The 18,225-nt window shown below is 49.1% G+C and overlaps 2 protein-coding genes across 4 annotated transcripts; one reads left to right on the plus strand and one right to left on the minus strand.

The window, feature by feature from the left end:
• The first annotated feature begins 8 nt into the window (after nt 1-8).
• Vars2 (valyl-tRNA synthetase 2, mitochondrial) lies at nt 9-12,755 on the plus strand. Of its 3 annotated transcripts, XM_015507127.2 has the most exons (30): nt 9-120; nt 621-848; nt 967-1,048; nt 1,169-1,269; nt 1,488-1,609; nt 1,718-1,784; nt 1,881-1,978; nt 2,860-2,941; nt 3,114-3,233; nt 3,635-3,746; nt 4,735-4,823; nt 5,623-5,713; nt 5,933-6,060; nt 6,178-6,281; nt 6,706-6,787; nt 7,104-7,180; nt 7,266-7,341; nt 7,610-7,715; nt 7,914-7,984; nt 8,088-8,213; nt 8,397-8,501; nt 8,650-8,718; nt 8,821-8,899; nt 9,022-9,149; nt 9,280-9,432; nt 10,395-10,601; nt 11,492-11,603; nt 11,761-11,936; nt 12,066-12,194; nt 12,287-12,755. In XM_015507127.2, exons 2-30 carry the CDS (start codon nt 648-650, stop codon nt 12,386-12,388), a joined length of 3,195 nt encoding a protein of 1,064 aa, XP_015362613.1. In that variant the 5' UTR covers nt 9-120; nt 621-647; the 3' UTR covers nt 12,389-12,755. The 3 variants fall into 3 exon arrangements, with proteins under 3 accessions (XP_015362613.1, XP_015362611.1, XP_015362612.1); XM_015507125.2 differs by lacking the exon at nt 9-120 and having other exon boundaries at nt 176-848; XM_015507126.2 differs by lacking the exons at nt 9-120; nt 1,488-1,609 and adding an exon at nt 1,408-1,452 and having other exon boundaries at nt 616-848.
• A 3,692-nt stretch (nt 12,756-16,447) lies between these two features.
• On the minus strand, nt 16,448-17,270 carry Sfta2 (surfactant associated 2). The gene is made up of 3 exons (XM_015507096.2): nt 17,106-17,270; nt 16,794-16,882; nt 16,448-16,653 (listed from the first exon to the last, which is right to left on the minus strand). The coding sequence occupies exons 1-3, from the start codon at nt 17,164-17,166 to the stop codon at nt 16,561-16,563; spliced, it is 243 nt and encodes an 80-aa protein (XP_015362582.1). The 5' UTR covers nt 17,167-17,270; the 3' UTR covers nt 16,448-16,560.
• Between the last annotated feature and the right edge of the window lie 955 nt (nt 17,271-18,225).

Below are 18,225 nucleotides of genomic sequence, written 5' to 3' on the forward strand. Positions count from 1 at the left end.
GCGCATGCGCCTCGCGGGGCCCCGCCTCCTAGTGCGCGGGGCTTGCCGGGCACGTTCCAGGGTCCGTACGCCGGCGCCTGTCACCGCGGGGCGCCCTGGGATAGCGGTGGGGTCGCGGGGGTGAGCGTGCAATGGGGTGTCTCCCAGGAGGTGGGAGGGGCAGCGGGGTCTGGCGCACAATGTGGGCCTAGCAGAAGGACTGGTCCGCGCGGGCTGGGGATCTATGGGTGGCGCCAGGGCAGGCGGTGAGCCTAGTGTCTGTGGCGGGGCTTCTTACCCGCTCCTAGGCGCGCGGATGCTCATCACCTCTCAAACTATTGAAACCTCTCTGTTCCTTGTGTCAGCGGTCAGCGTCGTGACGCAGATGCATAGGTCGAGGGGCAGAGACTCTCCGACCCTGCTCCAGAAGCGCCCTAGTCTCCATGGCTGCAGGGTCCGGTATCTCTCGATACAACGTACTCAGGCACTTAAGGAGCAGGCACTTAAGGAGGCAGAGTTGTGTGGAAGGAGATAGAATGAGAGAGCACTGCTAGGAGGAGGCAGGAAATAAGGGAATGACTGGTGGGTGTGACTCTGTAGCATCCCGGAATCCTTATGTGCTCTCTGTCTATCCAAAACAGATCTTGACCTCTTCCCAAACACTCCTCATGCCTCATTTGCCTCTGGCTTCTTTTCGACCACCACTGTGGGGCCTGAGGCCCTCATGGGGCCTCCCTAGGCCCCATTCCCTTTCTACACAGTCAGAGCCCTATGGATCTTCCCTTTCCCGGAGGAACCGTGAAGCCAAACAGAAGCGTCTGCGGGAGAAGCAGGCGGCTCTGGAGGCTGGACTTGCAGGGAAGAGCAAGGTTAGAAGTCAGTCTGTCCTTGGGTTTGAAACTTGGAAGGGGGCTGGAGGAGACGACTGGGATCCAGATGGCTGAGGTATACTGGGAATTACAAACTCTTTCTGTTCCATCCCACCAGTCATCTGCAGAATCCACTAAAGCCTGGAGTCCTAAAGAGATACTATTGTATGAAATCCCTACAAAACCTGGTGAAAAGAAAGGTAACCAGGGAATCTGAAGGCCATCTCTCATATTTTTGTTGCCCATTTGGTCTGCTGAAATGCAGCCTGGAAGAAAGTTAAATAGTTAGTGGACTCTCTTTTGCCCTTCTGCTTCCACAGATGTTTCTGGGCCTCTGCCTCCTGCTTACAGCCCACGATATGTTGAGGCTGCCTGGTACCCGTGGTGGGTGCGAGAGGGCTTCTTCAAACCAGAATACCAGGTTAGTGTCCTGAAGAGAGGGTTACTAAATGGTTCCCAGGACAGAGTGGCCTTTGAGGTTGGGCACAATAGCCTCTGAATTGAGCTCATATTTCATAGCTTTCTTTTTTTGGCCTCACATTTTCTTGTTATTTCCTAGAAGTTCTTTCTGCATTGGAGGCACCAGAGGGTGCTATTGCCCCAGGTAATGTCCAGTCCTCTCCTTTGACTTTCTTCTAGGCACAACTGCCCCAGGCTACAGGGGAGACCTTTTCCATGTGTATCCCACCTCCCAATGTCACTGGTTCCCTGCACATCGGCCATGCACTCACAGTGGCCATACAGGATGCCCTCGTGCGCTGGTGAGGGGAATGGGGACTGCAGTTCTTGGAGGGGAAATAAAAAGTGCAGGAATGAATGAAAATAACCATGTGAACTCAGGGTCTCAAGTGAGGGTATTTCTGTTTCAGGCACCGGATGCGGGGAGATCAAGTGCTGTGGGTTCCTGGCTCAGATCATGCAGGAATTGCTACACAAGTAGGTCTTTTTGTCATTTTCATTTTCTCAGGCAAAAGTGGTATCTTCTCCAAAAACAACTTGATTTGTTATGCATTTGCCTTACACCTACTGCAGGCTGTGGTGGAGAAACAACTGTGGAAGGAGCAGGGAGTGAGGAGACACGAGCTGAGCCGAGAAGACTTCCTTAGGGTGGTGTGGCAGTGGAAGGAGGCGTGAGTGTGATGATCTGGGTTGCAGGGGCCACCCAGTGTTGGCAGGTTGAGCTCTGGTTTTCCACTACTGTCTCTCCTAACTTGTAGACCTCAGTTCATCTCAACACAGTTCTCACTTTTCAGAGATGGGAACTCTGAAACCCCTTAGTATTGGGTGAAGTCTCTTAGCTTTATATGTGTATATGTATGTATTTTATATACATCAGAATGTATATGTTTGAGCTGAGCATGCCTGTAATCCCAGTGACTCAGGAGGCTGAGGCAGGAGCATTGCAAGTTTAAGGCCAGCTGTAGCAATTTAGCAGCCCTTTAGCAACTTAGTGAGACTCATTCTCATAAAAAGGGCAGGGGATGTGATTCAGTGGTAAAGTGTCCCTGGATTCAATCCCCAGTATCAAAAAGAAAAAAAAAAAAAAGATGTGTTTGTGTGTATATTTGTATAGATGTTTGTGTATATGTGTGTGTGTGTGTGTGTGTGTGTGTGTGTGTATATATATATATATATATATATATTCTGTCTACTTATTTCACTTTCTCTTGCTTAGATTTCATCACCTCTCCTACTTGCCCATTCCCAACTTCCAGACCCTTAAAATTTCTCTCATTCTTCTAGGTCTTTTATCACTTGCTGTTTTCTCTGTGCAGCTTTCTTGGATTTTCCACAGATTGGCTTCCCCTCCTCTGTTATGTTTCTTTTAATGTCCTAGAAAGTCCTCCACTTGGTTTGTGGGTCTGTTTCCATCAGCTTGTAGAGGCTAGATGATTTGTGTTATACGCTCTTTTGTTTTCCTCCAATACTTGGTGTTGGTGGAGGCAGCATTGGGCCTGGTACCTAGAAGGTCTTGGGATATGTCTGCTGACAGGTATTTCTCTGGGTGCAGGAAAGGAGGAGAGATTTATGAGCAGCTGCGTGCTCTGGGTGCCTCCCTGGATTGGGATCGAGAGTGTTTTACCATGGATGCTGTGAGTGTCCTACACTGGGGTCTCTGTGGATGTTGGAGGGGAGTGTGGTTAGAGATCTGTGTGGGAGGGGGCTTATTGAGTATATTGGGAAAGGGAAGTAGAAGTGACCAGGTCCCTGAAGGGAGACATTCTGAGAAGGGGCTGCTAGATGTGGACACTCAGGTCATTCTAGGGCTCCTCAGTGGCTGTGACCGAAGCTTTTGTGCGACTCTACAATGCAGGATTGTTGTACCGGAACTGTCAGCTTGTCAACTGGTCGTGTGCTTTAAGATCAGCTATCTCGGATATTGAGGTGAGGCAGAAGAAGAGAAGCAGGTTTGTGAGAGCTCTGAGGCAGGGTAGGCAAGTAGTTAAGAGCTCAGACTCTGGAGCCAGACTGCTTGGATTCAAATCTGCCACAACCAGCTATGTGACTTTTGTCATGCTATTTAGCCTCTTTCAGTCTCTACTTCCTTAACCTATAAATCAGAGAGATGGAATGCCTGCCTTGTGGGACTGTTGTAAAGTTTAGATGAGAATTTGTGCTTAGGTGCTCAATGAATATTTACTCTAACAAAATTTGGGTGAGGGTAAAGGGAGGTGGCTCTTCTGAATGGGATTTAGATGGATTATAGGGAGGTTGGGGCATAAATATCAATGGGGAGAGGAATTCTAGGTGTGAGCTTTACAGAGAGGCTGCCTTGACCTCTCCAGGTAGAGAGTCGGTCCCTCCCAGGCCGCACGGAGCTCCGACTGCCCGGCTGCCCCACTCCTGTGTCTTTTGGTCTCCTTGTTTTTGTCGCCTTCCCTGTGGATGGAGAGGCTGGTAAGTGTGCTCCTCTGAAGGATTGCCCACTTTCCTCCAGCCCATGTTGGGCTGTGTGGTGCCCTAGTAGAGTTTGCACCATTGTGGACACTTACCTAGGTACTATGGGGATTAAGAAAAGCATAAATGGGGGTTGGAGGTATAACTCAGTGGTAGAGCAGTTGCCTAGCACATTTGAGGTACTGGGTTATATCAGCACTGCATCAAAATAAATAAATAAAATAAAGATATTGTTCTTCAACTAAAAAAAAAAATTAAAAAGCATAAAAAAAAAAAAAAAAAAAAAAAAACTTCAAAAAAATTCCTCAGTTTTCNAAAAAAAAAAAAAAAAAAAAAAGAGGGCTGGAGCTGTAGTTCAGTGGCAGAGTACTTGCCTAGCATGTATGTGTAAGGCACTGGGTTCAATCCTTAGCACCACATAAAAATGAAATAAAACAAAGGCACGCTATTCATCTATAACTACAAAAAAAAATTTAAAAAAAAGAGAAAAGAAAAGCATATTTGGCCTTGCCTTTTGGGAACTTAGTGTAATTTTGCAGGAGTCTGCTACTCAGGAAGAGACAAAGAATCAGTTGTAGTTCAGAAAAGGGGGAGAGAGATGAGCAGAATAATCTGAGGAAGTGTTTTGCAGGGGGTCTGGTGCTAGCCATGGAGAAGGCACAGCATTTGCAGTTAGGATCTGAGACACCCTTGGGTCCTCTGGGTGCCCAGCAGGATTCTGATTGCTTTTATTAATGCTATCCCCACTTCTCCTGTCTAGTTATTGAGGATTCCTTTCTACCGATACCGCTCAGGCCTCTGGTCATGTGCTTACAGGAAACCTGGGCCCATGTAGACATGCCTTCTAATTCTCTGTTATTTTGAGGAGCCTGTTGACCTTGTCTGCTTCCTTCCCTTGCCAATTCCAGTTCTCCTGGCTTTAATTGTGTTGGGAGTGAAGGGTGAGGGTAATGACCAACTGTAAGTGCTTGAATGTTTTTGTCTTCAGATGCAGAGGTCATAGTAGGAACCACGAGGCCAGAGACATTGCCTGGAGATGTGGCTGTGGCCATTCACCCTGAGGACTCCAGATACACAGTAATTAATACAAAATGTGCTGCCTGCACAATAGCCCTCCTGCCCCCATGGTTAACCCTCCTTTCTCTGAAGATGCTGGCTTTTACTCTCCTCTTCCTACTTCTGTTTGTAAGACTTTTTCTTTCATCCCAGCTTGGCAGTGGCTGTGACCCTGTTCCCTTCTCATGTTGTGCTTTTTCTCAGCTCTTAGTGTTGACTATAGTGGCCCATCGACCAAATCTAGCTACTGCCTGTTTTTGCCTGGGGATTGAACCCAGGGGCATTTCACCATTGAGCTACACCCCCAGTTCTTTTTATTTTTTATTTTGAGACAAGGTCTCACTAAGTTGGTAATGGTCTCATTAAATTGTCAAGGTAGGCCTTGAACTTGTGATCTTCCTGTCTTGGCCTCCCAGGTCATTACTGTGCCCAGCTTGCTATTTTTGTATGAATAACATTAATTTGTTTATGTATTATCTATGGCTTCTGTTGTATTTAATTTTATTTAATTGTATTTAGTTTCATTTAATTTTGCCACACTGACAGTGGCAGCATGGAGTAATTTTTCAGAGACTAATTTTTTTCTCCCCTTTTTCTAAATTTTTTAACTGATACTCAGAGACTAAATTTGCCTCTTGGCTCCAAAGCCTAAAATATTTACTGTTTGGCTCCTGAAAGAAAAGTTGGCTGACCTTGCTCTAGTTCTTTACCTTCTGGTTTCCACCCTCTTGTTCCCAAGTTTCTCATGCCCAGACCTGTCCTTCCCGTAACATGTGCCGATCCCTGTTCCTGATTGCCTATCTTTATCCCTTCCCTTCAGCATCTACATGGACGACAGCTTCGCCATCCCTTGACAGGACATCTTCTTCCCCTCATCACAGACACTGCTGTTCAGCCACATATGGGCACAGGTGAGCAGAGGCCAGGGGTTGGGAGGGAGGTGCCCTGGGGGAGAGGGGAGTGAACTAGGAGAAGGAAGGAAGTAGAGGAGTGAAATCTGAATGGGTAGAGGGGAAGGAACAGGAGGTAGACAGAAGATGGGAGGCATGGGGAGGTGTGGGTGATGATGCATCTGGAAAACCAAAGGCCAAGGTCAGGATCAGTGCTCACTGCAGTTGTGCTCCCCCCAGGGGCAGTGAAGGTGACTCCTGCTCATAGTCCTGCTGATGCTGAGATGGGGGCCCGACATGGCTTGAGTCCCCTGAGTGTCATTGCGGAGGATGGGACCATGACTTCTCTCTGTGGGGACTGGCTGCAGGTGGGACCAATCTTGGTGTTAATCCATCCTCTGGGGGCACTCTCTGCCCTGCCTTCCTTTCCCATTTTCTTGTTTCTCTAAGGCCTTTAATGTTTGCTGTCTCCATTTTCTCCCTAGGGTCTTCACCGATTTGTGGCCCGGGAAAAGATTATGTCTGCTTTGAGGGAGCGGGGCCTGTTCCGGGGTCTCCAGGAACACCCCATGGTGTTGCCAATCTGCAGGTAGTCCTGCTTTAAACTCCTTTACTAAGGGCCATGCCCAAAAGGGAGTAGATGAAGATTAAGAGTGTCAACGGGATGGGCTCTGCACCCTATGTTAGAATACAGGTTCTGAGCTGGATGTAGTGGCACACTCCTATGATATGAGCTACTCAGGAGGCTAAGGCAGGATGATTGCAAGTTGAAAGGCAGCCTTAGCAACTTAGTAAGACCCTATCTCAAAATAAAAAATAGAAAGGTCTGGGGATGTAGCTCAGTGGTAGAACCCCTCCCCCCCAACCAGTACTGGAGGAAAAAAGCAAAAAACAGGTACTCTGTTGGTTTTATTCATTGCTATATCCTCAGTACTGAGGGCCTGGCATGGAGTAGAGTCCCTGGGAGAAGGTGCAGGGCTTGCAGAATGATGGGATCACTGTTTACCTTTCAGCCGTTCTGGGGACGTGGTAGAATACCTACTCAAGAGCCAGTGGTTTGTCCGCTGCCGGGAAATGGGGGACCGAGCTGCCAAGGTGAGGCTGCAGTATGAGGAACAACGGCCCTGGGAATGGGGAGCTCTCTGATAATTGGGATGAAGAAACTAGAGGCCAGAGAACTTCCTGCCCCAAAGATCTATAGCTGTAGTAATTGAGGGGAGTGATGTGTGGGATAGAGACAAGATGGCCCATGGAGGGCTGGCTTGTAGTCTCACTCAAGCCCAGAATCTCCTCAGAAAGCTTTTGAGGTCCTTTCTGAGTTTTAAAACCACTTCAGAGGCAACCTGTCTCATCCCAGGAGGTGTGGGCATACAGGAAGGGGAGCATTGGTTAAAGGCCTTTTCCCTTCTAGGCTGTGGAGTCAGGGGCCCTGGAGCTGTCTCCCTCCTTCCACCAGAAGAGCTGGCAGCACTGGTTTGCCCACATTGGGTAAGGGTCAGAGGAGCTCTCGTGGAGATGGATGGAGATCCTCTTCATATGCTGAAACATCACTGATGTCCTCTCTTCTTGGCAGAGACTGGTGTGTTTCCCGGCAGCTGTGGTGGGGTCATCAGATTCCAGCCTACTTGGTCATCGGGGAGCATGTGAAGGTTGGTAGGAGGAAGCTGGGCGTGGAGGAAAGAGCCATAGCCAGGAGTCAGAGGACTGCCAGTCCCAGCACCTGCCTCTTGATGTGTTTTATGGTCTTGGTCACGTAGCCTCATGTGGCAAAGGCTCCCTGAATCAGAGTTTCTTCCTCTCACCGCCCAGAGGGGACCAGTCATTCTAAGACACTGGAGAGAACATGAAGACTAAGAGACATTTTATGCCTGTCTATTGTTATTTGTCCTCGATGTCCCCCACCCCCTAATTTTTCAGGATGACAGGGAGGACTGTTGGGTGGTTGCACGTTCAGAGGCTGAGGCCAGAGAGGTAGCAGCAGAACTGACAGGGAGACCAGGCGCAGAGCTGACCCTGGAGAGGGGTGAGTGCTTGAGCCTGAGGGGAGGGCAGGATGGCTGGGTCTTTCAGCTGGAGAGGTGGGGTTGGGCAAGCTGGAAATGGAGTAACAAGTAAGCCCCCTGTTCTCTGGGGTGTGTTGGCCTGCAGGGATGGGCATCAGTGGTTTGAGGTGCTAGATGCTGAGGTTCCAATTGTCCCCAAACCCTATTCTGTTTCCCAGACCCCGATGTCCTGGACACGTGGTTCTCTTCAGCTCTTTTCCCTTTTTCTGCCCTGGGCTGGCCCCAAGAGGTGAGGTGGAGATAATGAAGAAAGTGGACAGCTGGGCCCCCACAGAGTTGAGAAGAGCCCAGGCGAGGGCTTGGGCTTCTTACTATTTATGTCTTCCTCCTAGACCCCAGACCTTGCTCGTTTCTACCCACTATCACTTTTGGAAACCGGCAGTGATCTCCTGCTGTTCTGGGTGGGCCGCATGGTCATGCTGGGGACCCAGCTCACTGGGCAGCTCCCCTTCAGCAGGGTAACAGTCTTTCAATGCCCTTCCCTTGTTGTAGATCCCCAGGTTTCCCCAAACCTCTCCTTCCTTCTAGCTCCTGATACATTTTCTGTGTTCCCTTTTTTCTGATCCACTGCCTACCCTAACCATAAAGTATAGAGGCCAGAAAGATCTGAGCTCCTCTGCTGACCTCTTCTATCCCCCTAGGTACTTCTTCATTCCATGGTTCGGGACAGGCAGGGCAGGAAAATGAGCAAGTCCCTGGGGAATGTTCTGGACCCACGGGACATCATCAGTGGGGTGGAGCTACAGGTGAGAATGAATGCCCTGGCTTGGGAGTTGGGGGAATCTGAGGAGAGGGGCCAGCTGGAAGGGATAAGAGGGGTGAGGGACAGCAGGTGTGAGTCTTAATAGGGGCAGGCTTTTGACCTAGGTCAGTGGCCTCCTCATGCATCCCCAGGTGCTACAGGAGAAGCTGAGAGATGGGAACTTGGATCCTGCAGAGCTGGCCATTGCAGCTGCAGCACAGGTGAGATGCCACGCCTGCCCATCTGAGCCTCTAGTTCAAGGGTTTCCTCTGCAGCCCCTACTTTAGCCCTGTAACATCTGTCACCATCTTTTTCCTCTGCAGAAAAAGGACTTTCCTCATGGGATCCCTGAGTGTGGGACAGATGCCCTGAGATTTGCACTGTGCTCCCATGGAGCCCTGGGTGAGCCTGGGGTGGTGGACTGGGCGTAAGGCAGCCAGATACCTGTGCAAGAGAGGCAGGCAGGATCTAGGATTTCCCATGCTGCTGCCCACATAAAAACTCCTTTGTTCTCTTCCCTCCAGGGGGCGACCTGCACCTGTCTGTCTCTGAGGTCCTAAGCTGCCGCCATTTCTGCAACAAGATCTGGAATGCCCTGCGCTTTATCCTCAATGCCCTAGGGGAGAACTTTGTACCTCAGCCTGCAGAGCATGTGAGATACAGGAGTGGTGCTTGGAGTGGGGAAGGTCTCATATCCAAAGGCTGAAGGAGCACCTCCAAGGAGAGGAAGTAGGGGAGTGGGAGGTCGATCCATCTGGCTCCTGATCTCCCTCTGCCCACAGATCTCTCCCTCCTCTCCCATGGACACCTGGATGCTCAGCCGCCTGGCCCTTGCTGCCCAGGAGTGTGAGCGGGGTTTCCTCACGAGGGAGCTCTCACTCGTCACTCACACCCTGCACCACTTCTGGCTCCATGACCTCTGTGATGTCTACCTGGTGAGTGGCCAGTTCAAGGCTTGGCCAATGGTAGTACTCCAGTGAGTGGCACTCCTGCTAGTTTCTGCTGAAATTGGGGCCAGTGGCCAAAAATGTGTTAACAAATTCTTACTTTTCCTTAGATAGGAAAGGAAGGTCCAGGGGGTTCCTAGCTCCCATCTTCCTTGGAACTGGCCTGTGTAGCACAGCCACTGTCAAGCCAGGTACTTGCTGTGGAAAGATAGGAGGAAGGGAGACTTCTAGAAAAAAGTTTCACAAATCAGTGTTGGAAGGCAAGGGGAATTTTTTTTCCCCCCATGATTGCTTTATTTAGACTATGGGCAGGTTGGGTGCTGTGAGTGGCCTGGGAGGAGAGAGTTGTAGACCAGGGCTCCTGCCTCAGTGCCCCACCTCACCAAGAGGGCTTGTTGACCACAGATTCCTGTCCACACCCAGCAGCTCCTTCAGTGGGTTAGGCTGGATCTTGAAAGTGTTCATTTCTTGTCCCAGGGGATGCTGCTGGCTGTGGACCAAGTAGTAGCTTACTGTTTCTTAACATTATTAAAATAAGGTTAAGACTGATGATGTGGCTCAGTGGTAGAGTGCTTGTCTAGCTTGTACAGGGTTCAGAGCTCAATTCCCAGCACCTCATAAATAAATGAGTAAATAAGAAAAATTTAAAAATACAATGAGGTTGAATAAGCTAAAAACTGATTCTCCCCCTTCCCCAAACTACACATCTCCCTGGAAATCTTATTCTTGCCCACTGGTGAGAATTATTGTCCTGGATTTCTCCTCTTCATGTTCTCTAGTATATGTCTAGGGATAGCTAGTGGTCTCAGACATGCTAGGTGCTCCTGCTTGTCCCTCTCTCCAAGAAACTGTTTCTGCTGGCTCCCAGAGCTCCCCACGGGTATGCTAGCAACTGTGGGGGGAAGGATGTGTCTGTGGCCTATCCTCTGATCTCTTGACTTCCTCCTTAGGAAGCTGTGAAGCCAGTGCTGTCACACATACCCCGCCCCTCAGAGCCTCCTCAGGTCCTGTTCTCCTGCGCAGATGTTGGTCTCCGCCTCCTTGCCCCACTGATGCCCTTCCTGGCTGAAGAGCTCTGGCAGAGGCTGCCTCCCAGGGTTGGCAGTCCCCCTCCCCCCAGTGTCTCTGTGGCCCCTTACCCCAGTGCCTGCAGTTTGGTGAGTCACAGACATGGTACCTTGGAATGGGACTCCTGATCAAAGTTGGGAGCAGCCTTATAGGGTTCACTGTGGGGTTACTGCTGTGTGGCTTGTTCTTTCTGTGAGTGTTTGGGAGGATGGTTCCTGCCAGATTGCTGGTAAAACTCCAGGGTCTTGAGGAGCAGTGTTAACATAATGGTCAAGAGTAGGACCTTTGGTAGACTAATACTATGTGACTGTGCTTCAGTTTCCCTTATCTTTAAACTGGTGATAGTAATAGTATATGCCTTGGTTGTGATAAAGGTTAGATGAGGTAGTAATAGATTATCAACATAATTTCAGCAGCTTTTTTTTTTTGGTAATGGGGATTGAACTCTGGGGCACTCGACCACTGAGCCACATCCCCAGCCCTGTTTTGTATTTTATTTTGGGACAGGATCTCACTGAGTTGCTTAGCACCTCGCTATTGCTGAGGCTGATTTAAACTTGCGATCCTCCTGCCTCAACTTCCTGAGCCACTGGGATTACAGGCATGCACAACCACGTCCGGCTATCTCAGTAGCTTTCATAACTTAAGAATGATAAGCACTACAGATTCACCCAAAAATTATTTTAAAGTTTATTTGTTTATTTTGGTATTTATTTGGAATTTTGAATAGTGTTTTAAATTTTAATTTAGGTTTGGTTATTGGCTATCTTCAGTCAGAGCAACTAAACAGTCATCAAACCTTAGATGGCTCCTCACTTGCTACCATATTCCTGGAAGTGGAGCATTTTATGTGCTGTTGAGAACAGATCGGTTGCCCTAAGGAGATGGGTGGGCATGGATGGGGTGAGGATACAGCCAGTAATGTTGATGCTGAATCTCCTGGGAGCCCCTTTGCCAATGCTGGTTCCCCCCTTGCCAGGAACACTGGCGCCAGCCCGAAATTGAGCAACATTTCTCCAAGGTGCAGGATGCTGTGCAGGTGCTGAGGGCTCTCCGAGCCACCTACCAGCTCACCAAAGCCCGGCCTCGAGGTGAGGTGGCTCCTGAATACCTGGGTGTCTGCAGGAAGAAGGGATTGATGGGGGAAGAGAACAGCCTGGAGGTCAGACCCCAGGGTCTGGATGTACAGGATGGAAAGTGAGGCAGGAGCAGCTGATGTTGGAGCCGTGTCATTCTCTCCTTCTCCAGTGCTGCTGCAGAGCTCGGAGCCAGGGGAGCAGGGTCTCTTCCAGGCATTCCTGGAGCCCCTGGGCACCCTGGGCCATTGTGGGGCTGTTGGTCTCCTACCACCAGATGCAGCGGCTCCCTCTGGCTGGGCCCAGGCCCCACTCAGTGACACCATCCAGGTCTACATGGAGCTTCAGGTGACCAGAGGGGCCTGGAGGGATTGAGAAGAATGCTGGGTGGAAGGGAACAACTGAGGAAGAGGTGGAGAAGGTGGAGGCCTGGGCAAGCTGCAGATGTCTCAGCCTTTTTTCCCTGTTCTTCCCCAGGGCCTGGTGGACCCCCAGACCCAGTTACCTCTGCTAGCTGCCCGAAGGCACAAGTTGCAAAAGCAGTTTGATGGCCTCATGGCCCGGACCCCATCAGAAGGGGAGGCAGAGACCCAGAGGCAGCGAAGGGTGAGGCTTGGGGTGGCCACCCTGGAAACCTGAGTTCTGGAGGGAGCTTGGGCTGGGAGGATGAACTGTATCCTCACCTTCTCCTCTTACAGCTTTCCTCCCTCCGCCTGGAATTGTCAAAACTGGACCAGGCAGCCTCTCACCTCCAGCAGCTGATGAATGAGTCTCCTAGCCCCAGGAGCTCTGAGCTCTAACTCACCAGCCCTTCAGTCCTTCTTCCTAGACATGTATCTGGGGACAGCAGATCTGTCAGTGGTTAGGGTCTGATGGGAACTCAGACTAGTGGTCCACCTTTCTCATTTTGTAAACGAGGAAGCAGACTGGCCTGGTCACCATGACTGGTATCTCAAGATGCACGGGTTACCCCCTGAGCCTTACACTTGCTCAGGGTTATCCAGGACATTTGGGAATGAGGAATTCAGATAAACTTTTAAAATCTCAAGAGTTAGATAGCAGTGGCACATACCTGTAATCCCAGTTACTGGGGAGGCTGAGGTAGGAGGATTGCAAGTTCATGGCCAGCCTGGGCATCTTTGTAAGATCCTGTCACAAAATAAAAAATAATAATAATAGGAGCTATAGATGTAGCTCAGTGATGGAGTGCCCCTGGGTTCAGTCCCTAGTACTGAAACAAACAAACAAATAAATAAATAAAATCCCAAACACATTTGCCTGTGGTCCTTTTTTCCTCTTTCCCTTAATGGTGACTTTCTTGCCTGTCCATTATTCCTTGACAGCCTGGTCTGGAGATGAAGGCTACCTGTAAATGATACTTATTTGGGTCTTTTGACTGCATGGGAGTATGGGTGCTGGGTGGCACCTGTCTTGCTGAGGGAAGCTTTCCAGTGGTGGGGCAGGGCACAGGCTCAATGACCATGGCCCAACCCACTGGCAGTGTCCTGGCTGCTTCAGGGACTTCCTTCAGCCTGCAGGGCTGTAGGGTGCATTGGGAGTTATGTGCCTTCTACCTTTTGTGCAACTGAGACCTGAGCACCACAGTCACAGTGCTCAAACCCTGACTGAGTTATGTGCAGATACACAACTAGCCACCCTTCCCACCCCAAACACCCTTGTCTCATATCAGCGGAATTAGAAGTACTAGCCCTTCTGCACCCAAATTCCATTCTATTCAGCAGCTCTAAGTTGCTATTTGTGGCAAGTTGATCATGGGCTGGGTCCTTCATGGTGCTCCAGGTATAATACCATTTAATCCTACTAAGCACCTCATGAAGTGGGCGTTAGCTTCATTCTGGAGATAAAGAAACGTACTCAGACTGAAAGTAACTTATCCAAGGTATCAATGGGGATTTAACCCAATTTATTTAACCTTATAACTTGCAGGTCCTTTCTGGATGCTGGAATCAAACCTCCTAATGGGGATTTAGATAAGATGGATGTTTCTCTTTCTGGGCATAAGTAGAGGAGAGTTTTGCAATAATGGGAGTCCATGTCCATTTTAATCCTATTTTCCTACCATTCTGATATGCTTTCTGTGTCCAAGATCTGCTCCAGCTCCTACCACCATGTCTGTGTCCCTCCCTGGAGGGAAGAGAGAAAGAAGGGGTGAGCAGTCCCCTATTTCTTTTCCCCAGGTTTGCCAAGTTTTTCTTGATGCCTACTATGTGCTGGTACCTATCAGAAATAAGTAACATGGGTCAATAAGTAAATGATACAGCATTTTTTGAAAGTTATAATGTTAATAGGGGAAGAAAGGGTAGAATAGGGTAAAGGGACTTGAATGTGTTGTGTAGGAGGCAACTCTGTAATATTAAATAGGGGAGCAGGGTTGATCTTATGAAAGTGAAGTTTGAGCAAAGACTTGTGGCAGGTGTGGGAATTAGCCAAGTGAATGTCTCAGGTAAAATGTTCTAGATGATGTGAAAAGCCAGAGCTTGTGTGGACATGCCCATGGTGCTCAGAGTAGCAAGGAGGCCAGTGTGTGGGGCACAGCCAGCTCAGGGAGGCTCAGGGAGGTGAAGTCAGCAGCTGAGGGAGGCAGTGAGGAATAGGGAAGGCTCAGGATCTTTCAAGGCTGTAATGTCCAAAATGGTTGACTATTTAATACAATTGAAATGAAATAAAATGAGACATTCAGTTCCTTAGTCACACTAGTCACATTTCAGTTGTTCAATATCCATAGGTGGCCAGTGGCTACTACATGGTCAGCATAGTTATAAAACATTTCCATCACCACAGAAAGTTCTTTGTAGATGAGTGTGGTGGTGCATGCCTGTAATCCCAGTGGCTCAGGAGGCTGATGCAGGAGGATCACAAGTTCAAAGCCAGCCTCAGCAATCGTGAGGCACTAAGCAACTCAAGTGAGACCCCGTCTCTAAATAAAATACAAAATAGGGCTGGGGATGTGGCTCAGTGGTTGAGTGCCCCTGAGTTCAATTCCTGGTACGCCCTCCTCCAAAAAAAAAAAAAATTCTGTTGGAAAAAACATTGTATTGTAGGTAGTTTTAAAACCTGAGTTTTTTTCTCTCTGAAGTGGAAGCCCTTTTCTTTTAACTTATTACACACTTCCTTTCTATTTGCATCCTCTTGGACAAACCTAACCACATGGCCATATCTATTGGCAAGGGAAGCTGGGAAATGTAACATAATGAGCTATGTGCCCGAACTAAGATGTATGTGAACGTCCAAAATGGAGAATGACTATTAGGGGGATGGCTAGCCATCTCTGCCACCCCCAGTTCCAGTGAAATCCAAAGCATTCTCGTCATTGTACTGCTCTGTTTCCAATCTAGGAAGATAATTCTTGAAGAAAATAATCTGTAAACCATGCCCTGGTGATTCCAGGCCCTGAGATCTAGGAACCTGTTTGCTATCTGTTTCTCCAAGAGAGGGATTCAGACATGCAGTCCCCAAACTTGCCTGGGGATGTGCACATCTGGACCATGGGGGTCACCTGCTCACTAGTTCAGACTAGGGGCAAGTCATGAAACACTGGTTTCCTTTGGGACCCCCTGGCTACCTCTTTTCAGGGCTGTCTCAGGACAGTTGAAAAGGACAGTAGAGGAACTTGTTTTTGGTTTCTTCTTCCATTTCTACGCTTCATCATATTCAGGTATGTTCACTATTCAACTCTTGTCTTCCCCATCACCTTCTAGGGAAGCCAGACTCTCCTTTCATATGGTGGTGATGGTGGCTGGGTGGAGATGGTAGGCAGAGGCAGGTACTGGGGAAGAGAGGAAGCAATCATAACACCCATAAGGAGTCAGTTTTGGGCTTCAAACTTGTGTCTTGAGAGGTGGTAAGAAACCCAGTTGAGCGACCAGTGAGCTACATCCCCAGCCCTTTTTATTTTTTGTTTTGAGAGATGGTCTTGCTAAATTGCTGAGACTGGCCTTCAACATGAGATCTTCCTGCCTCAGCCTCCTGAGTAGCTGACATTACTGGTGTGTAACGTTGCTCTAGGCAAAACCCAAATCATTTTGAGAGGACTTATATGAATGCCTGTATCAAGAAAATAGAATGTAAAGTACTCTGAACTCTTGAAGTGACTAGGTATTTCTAGCATAAAAACAGTACTTTCTGACTATGCCCACATGCGCATGGTTGTGTGATATGCTCTGTTATGTCCCCAGGGAGCTTATCCATGTAATCCTCACAACAGTCCTATGGCACAGGCACTTTTGTTGTCCCCATTTTATGGGTAAAGAATTGGAGGCTCATAGAAAATAAAAACCTTTTAGGACTCAGGGAGTCCTGTGTGACCACAGATTCATGTGGTTATCTGGCACAAGCTCACCTAACATGGGTCCCACTACTTGGGCCAGGCCGGCCAACCTCTTGGAGCTGAAGCCCCTGTCCCTCTCTTAGCTGTCTCCCACCCTGTCCTCATCCTGATTGGCTTGTGTGGATCCCTGGGCCATTTGCTCATTTGTGAAATAAGATATGATACCTATTAGGCTACATTTGAGATTGTTACAAGCATTAAGATGGGAAAGCATGAGGCCTGGAATAAACAATTGGAATAAATAATTTGATAACTGTTACTTTTCTTTATTCCCAGGTGTTCTGAAGACTTCTGCTGGAAATGTGTGTTCGTGTGTGTGTGTGTGTGTGTGTGTATGCGCGCATGTGCGCATGCCTAATAGTTAATTAATTCCTCAGATTCCTTCTAGACCTTTGTGGTGTTGAGAGTTCATCCTGGAACACTCTGCTCAGGAGTGGGGAGGGTCAGAGACTTGGGCATCCAACACCCACTTTCTGCCGCCCTGTGTTCATGGATTTGTCAAGTCAAGACATTGGATATAGCATTTTATTGGCACACAGCAGGACAAGAATCTGTTGGAAGACAGGGTCAGGATATGACCTTGCACCCCAGGGGACTGATTCCCTTAGCCAACACAGGCTTCAGTTATTTCCAGGTTTTGCAGATGAAGTTGTGTGGGGTTCCTTCATGATGGAGGGTGACGTTGGTCTCTGATGGGAGGTGGAGAAGAAGGCAGAGCTGGGGAACAGAAAGGGATAGAGGATGAGGTTTAGGATGGCTCCTTACTCTCACCCTTGAGACAGCCAGACCCCTGCAGAGATACCCAAACTGACTCACAGAAACAGATAGCCCCATACTTTCCCCTCCCCAGATTCTACCTTTTTGAGCAACTCTGGGAAGCTGGAGTTATGGGAGACATTTGCCGGAAAAGATGCCTTCAGCTTCATTTGCAAAGTCACACTTGGCCCTGGGGATCCAAAAGGACACAGAAGTCAGAGCAGTGAACCTTTAAGGAGGCAGGCACCGTCCTGTGATACACTTTCCCTCTTGGGGCAGGGTTTCATTCTGTTTTTTCAGAAGCTCAGCACTGAGATGCCTCCATTTTTTTTTCCAGAGGCCAAGAAGTCCCCCTCACCTTCTTCTGATTCTCCTTGCCCTGAGGACCCAGGTGTTCACCCTCTAGCACTCACCTGCTCCATATGAGCTGCCAAGAAGGGCCAGGAGGAGGAAGAGAGGCAGCGCAGACCCCATTGTAGCCACCTTACAACTCTACTGTAAGGAAGAGATATCTGAAATCCTAGGTGGCCTCTCCTTACCCTCAGTCCTTAGCACCTGTGTTTGGCAGAAAGGGTGTGGGGGTCTGGGCAACTGGATTTTCCAGTTCTCTCAGTAAGGTTTTGAGGACCCTGGAGAGGGCCATTCACTGGGCTCTTGGGGAAAGTAGAGTGGTCCCCTTGGAGATCCAGTGGTGCAATCTGTTTGTCCACAGTGCAGCTTGTGTCCCACCCCTTCTCCATGTCTTCAAGCTTGGGAGGCAGGAAGAGGGAAATGGAGAGGGAAGCAGGGAACTAGGGAGGTGTCCTGCCTGCAGGTGTCTGGATCCCACCCAGGTCCAGCCTCTCATTAGGGATTAATTATTAACTACTGTTAATTGTCATCATTCCTGCCACCAAAGGGCTCAGGAATGTGGGCCCCAAAGGGAGGGGTGGATTAAGCCTGGCTTCTTCCTAAGCCCAGGTGTCCTGCTTTCTAGGTGAGGATAATAGGGTAATGGGTAAACTTATCTGAATGTTTTGAGTTAGTTGCTCTAATGCATCCTAGATACTCAGGTGGAGACACATTTCATCCACTATCCTCCCCCATTTCTGGGGGATACTACATACTCCAACCAAGACCCGGGTGCACAGGCACGCAGGCAGAAGGGCAAGCACAGAGGGAGCTGGGGGCCTATCTAGTTTACTGCCCTTCTTTAAAAACTAGGAAACTAACTGCCCAGAGAGGGTTAATGACTTGCTAAAGTCACTAGCAGGTCAGTAGCAGAGGGATTAGTCCCTCATGATGCTAGACACACAGGAACATGCTCAACAGACCGACACTCAAGTGACATCTAAACCCACTTGATCACAAAGGGGCACAGGTTCTGCATCTTCCTGTCTCTTCCCTGTGTCACCCTTTGCTCCTCCAAAAACAGTGGGACTGAGTGCTGAGGGGTAGAGGCAGAGGGACCAGTGGGAAGAGTCAGGGAGAGAAGCCAAAAGCAAAGCAAGACCAGGGAGTTGGAGAGAGGGAGGGAAGGTGGGGGGGGGGAGA

The sequence above is a fragment of the Marmota marmota genome, unplaced genomic scaffold (genome assembly GCF_001458135.2).
Source record: "Marmota marmota marmota unplaced genomic scaffold, marMar, whole genome shotgun sequence".
Classification (NCBI taxonomy): domain Eukaryota; kingdom Metazoa; phylum Chordata; class Mammalia; order Rodentia; family Sciuridae; genus Marmota; species Marmota marmota.

Excerpts from the sequence above, each read along its gene's own strand:
- Vars2 (XM_015507125.2), top strand. The coding sequence starts at position 555 with ATGACTGGTGGGTGTGACTCTGTAGCATCCCGGAATCCTTATGTGCTC. Across the intron at positions 8,900-9,021 it reads GTGCTCCCATGGAGCCCTGG|GGGGCGACCTGCACCTGTCT; the intron begins GTGAGCCTGGGG and ends TCTTCCCTCCAG. Across the intron at positions 9,150-9,279 it reads TACCTCAGCCTGCAGAGCAT|ATCTCTCCCTCCTCTCCCAT; the intron begins GTGAGATACAGG and ends CTCTGCCCACAG.
- Sfta2 (XM_015507096.2), bottom strand. The coding sequence starts at position 17,166 with ATGGGGTCTGCGCTGCCTCTCTTCCTCCTCCTGGCCCTTCTTGGCAGC. Across the intron at positions 16,883-17,105 it reads TGGCAGCTCATATGGAGCAG|GGCCAAGTGTGACTTTGCAA; the intron begins GTGAGTGCTAGA and ends TTGGATCCCCAG. Across the intron at positions 16,654-16,793 it reads TCCCAGAGTTGCTCAAAAAG|CTCTGCCTTCTTCTCCACCT; the intron begins GTAGAATCTGGG and ends TCTGTTCCCCAG.